We start from the raw sequence: 4,938 nt of genomic DNA, 5'->3' as shown, positions 1-4,938 counted from the left end.
CCCACCTAGCCTGAAGGCCGGATGGATCTGAGCTTCTCCTGGCATCCCTACCTCCTCTGGCCTCCCGGGGGGCCAGCCACCCCCTGGAGGAGCCCCAGGCTTCTGATTCCAAGGTTGGGTTTTCTTCCATGGCCCCAGGCTGGGCTGTTTCTAGTGGCCACCAGGCAAACACTGCCCCAGGTAAGGGAGGGGCCCGGGGCAGGTGTGTACCTGGCCAGTAGGTGGCCCGGAGGGAGTAAGGTACACTTCCTGTAGTTTCTCAGGGCCGCTGATGCCAAAGGTGTCCTGGGAACTGAAGTCCCTCTGCTGCCCCAGGCCTGACAGTTTGGTTCCTGGGCTGGGCAGCTGTACCTCACCCCGGACTTCGTGGCCTAAGTGCTTCCTGCCATTTATCACCCAGATACCTGCACAGACACAATGCCTTTGTGCAACACTTTATTGGGAAAGATTTACACGTGGTGACCTGTCATAGGCCAAGGGATGAGAAGAGGGTGCCAGGAGCGTTGGGGCCCCGAGGTGGCTCAGATGGAAGCCATGGGACGGCCGTCCCCAGGCCCGCGCATCGGCACCTCAGTTTCCCCTTTGTGAAATGGGAAGCTTATGCGTCCTTCCAAGTCTGCAATATCGGTGCCATGAGCTAAAAGTGGAGCGAAAGACACAAGGAAGAGGCTTCCCACTCCCAGGACCTGCCCCCAAGCTCTGACCCCACATTGTGGATGCAAAGAAAGGGAATTTGTCCAAAACCCACTGCCCAGGGGCCCCTTCCGTTTTGGGGAAGTGCAGTGCTCTCTGGACACCCAGAGGCTGGAGCAGGGCCACGAGACTCTTGACAAAACTTTGATTCTGTAGGAGTGGAGGTGGCCCCTGGGCGGAGGGCAGGGAGGACACCCCCGGGTCTGCTTCAGTTGCAGGCAGAGTATTTAGCTGGGGAAAAGGAAATTCTCTCCAGGACCCTCTCCAAGGTAAAGACTCTTTCTGGGGAGGAGACAGCGGCCTGGTTCACAGAATTCCCGGGGACCAGCTGGCAGAGGGAGCGTCACGGAGCTTACTCCTCCCGGAGCTTCTCCGGGGCAAGGCTGGTGGGCTGGGATGCTGCCTTCCGCCGGCTGGGGCTGCCCCCACCCAAAGCCAGCCCCAGCCCCAGGGCTGCCAGGGCCAGGAAGTGGATACAGAAGTAGATGGAGGCCCAGTACCGAAGCGTGTCGGTCAAGGAGAGCAGCACGAAGCCCATGCACATGTAGTCATAGGCGCGCATCTTCAGGAACCAGTGCACCCAGTCCCAGGCCTTCTGGCCCCCTGGGCTCAGCCGCCCCCGCAGGGCTGACTCCAGCCGGCCCTCGGCAGCCAGGCACAGAGGGATGGTCAGGAAGCTCAGGTAGTAGCCCGGGTGGAGGCCGTGCCAGTAGGCGCTCAGCAGCATGGTCCAGGCGCTCCTGAGGAGGAGGCTGGGAGTCAGGACCTGCGAGTCCAGGTCCCCAGGGCCCACTGACACCAGATCCAGGAGTCCCGGGCTCCAGCCCCTCCTCCCTCAGACCCAGGAGTGCAGGCCCCCAGCCCCTCCTCCCCCAGACCAGGAGTCCAGACCCCAGTCCCTCCTCCCTCAGACCAGGAGTCCAGACCCCAGTCCCTCCTCCCTCAGACCAGGAGTCCAGGCCCCAGTCCCTCCTCCCTCAGATCCAGGAGTCCAGGCCCCACCCCTTCCTCCCTCAGACCCAGGAGTCCAGACCCCACCTCCCTCCTCCCTCAGATCCAGGAGATCAGGCCCCAGGCCCTCCCCACTCAGACCCATGCCCCTAGCTCCAGAAGGCGGAGGAGGCGATAGGTCTCCTTCAGGGATCCAGGAGCTCGCAGCCTCCCATACACACTCACAGTCCTATGAAGACCCTCTCCTCCTTTAAAGATTTAACATTTTATGTTCCACTGCCCTTCCTCTCCCAGGACCAACAAGTCTAATTCTTCAGCCCAATGGTTTTTTTTTTGGTTTTTTTTTGAGACGGAGTCTCGCTCTGTCACCCAGGCTGGAGTGCAGTGGCGCAATCTCGGCTCACTGCAACCTCCACCTCCTGGGTTCAAGTGATTCTCCTGCCTCAGCCTCCCGAGCAGCTGGGACTATGGGTGTGTGCCACCATGCCAGGCTAATTTTTGTAGTTTTGGTAAAGATGGGGTTTCACCATGTTGGCCAGGATGGTCTCGATCTCTTGACCTTGTGATCCGCCTGCCTCGGCCTCCCAAAGTGCTACAATTACAGGCGTGAGCCACCATGCCCAGCCATTTTTGTATTTTTAGTAGAGATGGGGTTTCACCACATTGGCCAGGATGGTCTTGATCTCCTGACCTTATGATCCATCTGCCTCGGCCTCCCAAAGTGTGGGATTACAGGCGTGAGCCATTGCACCCGGCCTCTTTTTTTTCTTTGTAGAGATGGAGTCTTGCTGTGTTGCCCAGGCTGGTCTCGAACTCCCGAGCTTAAGTGATCCTCTCACCTTGGCCTCCCAAAATACTGGAATTACATTGCACCTGGCCAAGTCCTGTTTTCTTGAGAAGGAGGACCCTTCTGGTTTTCTGGTTCTTCAAGAGTGTGGAGGCTGGGGGCAACGGCTGGCGCCTGTAATCGCGGCACTTTGGGAGGCTGAGGTGGGAGGGCTGCTTGACGCCAGGAGTTCAAGACCAGCCTGGGCAACATAGTGAAACTCCATCTCTATTAAAAAGAAAAAAGGGCCAGGCGCGGTGGCTCACACCTGTAATCCCAGCTGTCTGGGAGGCCGAGGTGGGCGGATCATGATGTCAGGAGATCGAGACTATCCTGGCTAACACGATGAAACCCCATCTCTACTAAAAACACAAAAGATTAGCTGGGCGTGGTAATGTGTGCCTGTAATCCCAGCTACTCAGGAGGCTGAGGCAGGAGAATCACTTGAAACTGGGAGGTGGAGGTTGCAGTGAGCTGAGGTTGCACCACTGCACTCCAACCTGGGCGACAGAGCTCACTCAGTCTTAAAAAAAAAGGGTCAGGAGTTTGATTCGAGATCAGCCTGGCCAACATGGTGAAACCCTGTCTCTACTTAGAATACAAAAATTAGCCTGACGTGGTGGCAGGCACCTGTAATCTCTGCTACTTGGGAGCCTAAGGCAGAGGAGAATCACTTGAACCCGGGAGGCAGAGGTTGCAGTGAACTGAGATTGTGCCACTGCACACCAGCCTGGGCAACGAGATTGAAACTCCGCCTCAAAAAAAAAAGAAAGAAACCAGGAGCCCACAGCCTCCCATTCCTCTATACAGCCCAGGTCCCCTCTTCCTTCAGGAACTCAGGATTTCGGAAGCCTGTCCCTATTCCTCCCTCAGGGCCCCAGGATTCTCTACTCCTTTCTTTTTAGGGGCCCAGTCCATCCCCTCACACCCAGAATCCCTCCCATCCTTTTCCTCAGGACCCAGGATTTGGAGTCCCAGCCTCTTCTTCCTTCAGGGATTCAAGAATATAATTCCCGCCTCCTGAAGACTCGGAAATCTCCAGCCTCGGTCGCCTCCTCTTTTGGGACCCAGAGTCTTGGTCCCCTCTCCTCATATACCCGTAAATTTAATTCCCTAACCCTTGAAGACCTACAGAGTCAGGCTCTCACCCCATCTTTATCAACGACAGAGAAATCGCTGTCCATCTCACTGTCCATCTGTGTATCTATCAGTGAGCTTTGCCCAGACGGTGACCTGAGGGAGGTCTTCCCTGTCGTGGTCACTGGCTTGTCCCTCAGACACATCTGAGTGCTAGAAGCACAAAAGTAACCCGATGATTAAAAAACAACAACAACAAAAACCTCTGGCCAGTGTGGTGGCTCACACCTGTAATCCCAGCGCTTTGGGAGGCCGAGGCAGGTGGATCACCCGAGGTCAGGAGTTCAAGACCAGCCTGGCCAACATGGCAAAACCTCATCTCTACTAAAAATACAAAGATTAGCCTGGCATGGTAGCATGTGCCTGTAATCCCAGGTACTAGGGGGGCTGAGGCAGGAGGATCGCTTGAACCCGGGAGGGGGAGGTTGCAGTGAGCTGAGATCATGCCACTTCACTTCAGCTGTAAAATAAACAAAAAGGATGAATCCTGTGCATTTTAAGGTGTTTAGGAGCATCCCTGGCCTCCACCCACTACATCCCACTAGCACCTTCCAGTTAAAACAAAATGTCTCCAGGGATTGCCACGTGTCTCCTGGGGGTGCAGCAGCAGCACAACTGCCCCCAGTTGAGAAGCACTTGTGTAAACAATGGGGTGCTCTGGGCTTTGACCTGGCCTCAGCCCCAGAGCTTTAAGTATCATCTATATACCTGGCCAGATGTAGTGGCTCACGCTTGTAATCCCGGCACTTTGGCAGGCTCAGATGGGAGGACTGCTTGGGGCCAGGAGTTTGCGAACAGCCTGGTCAACACAGCGAGACCTCATCTCTCTATATTTTTTAAAAAGTAAAAGAAAAAAAAATTAATTAAAAAATTTTGGCCAGGCATAGTGATTCACGCCTGTAATCCCAGCACTTTGGGAGGCCGAGGCAGGCGGATCACTTGAGGCCAGGAGTTCGAGACTAGCCTGGCCAACATGGCGAAACCCTGCATTTACTCTTGGCATGAGAATCACTTGAACCCAGGAAATGGAGGTTGCAGTGAGCTGAGATCACACCACTGTACTTCACCCTGGGTGACAAAGCATCGAAATAATAATAACAATAAATAATAATAATAAAAATTTTTAAAGGTATAATTTACACCTAATGCCACTCAAGCGTCCCCTTTTAAGAGCGACTTTTCCCTTAAGCGTCAGAATCACATAATCATATATCCAATAACCTCAGCTGGAAATCTAATAGTCACCTCAAAGTCAATCAGACTAAAACCCAAGCCCTGTTTCCTCATCCTTCTTACTCCCAAAACTTACTCCTGCTGGGCCTTCCCCTTCC

The 4,938-nt window shown here is 54.8% G+C and overlaps 2 protein-coding genes across 2 annotated transcripts in view; both read right to left on the bottom strand.

The window, feature by feature from the left end:
• The window catches only part of LOC105539659 (transmembrane channel-like protein 4), a 31,104-nt gene extending 29,589 nt beyond the window's left edge, over positions 1-1,515 (bottom strand). The window contains 2 exon segments of the mRNA XM_011980034.1: positions 51-150; positions 1,114-1,515. Of these exon segments, the coding sequence (XP_011835424.1) occupies positions 51-150; positions 1,114-1,420 (407 nt within the window). The 5' untranslated portion in view covers positions 1,421-1,515.
• A 264-nt stretch (positions 1,516-1,779) lies between these two features.
• Positions 1,780-4,938, bottom strand: part of MBOAT7 (membrane bound O-acyltransferase domain containing 7) — an 18,950-nt gene continuing 15,791 nt past the window's right edge. The window contains exon 9 of the mRNA XM_011980024.1: positions 1,780-1,827. Within this exon, the coding sequence (XP_011835414.1) occupies positions 1,780-1,827 (48 nt within the window). The remainder of the gene's footprint in view (positions 1,828-4,938) is intronic.

Source organism: Mandrillus leucophaeus, unplaced genomic scaffold (genome assembly GCF_000951045.1).
Source record: "Mandrillus leucophaeus isolate KB7577 unplaced genomic scaffold, Mleu.le_1.0 Scaffold104, whole genome shotgun sequence".
Lineage (NCBI taxonomy): Eukaryota > Metazoa > Chordata > Mammalia > Primates > Cercopithecidae > Mandrillus > Mandrillus leucophaeus.
The sequence above is the reverse complement of the archived record's forward strand: the minus strand, read 5'-3'. Positions and strand labels throughout refer to the sequence as shown.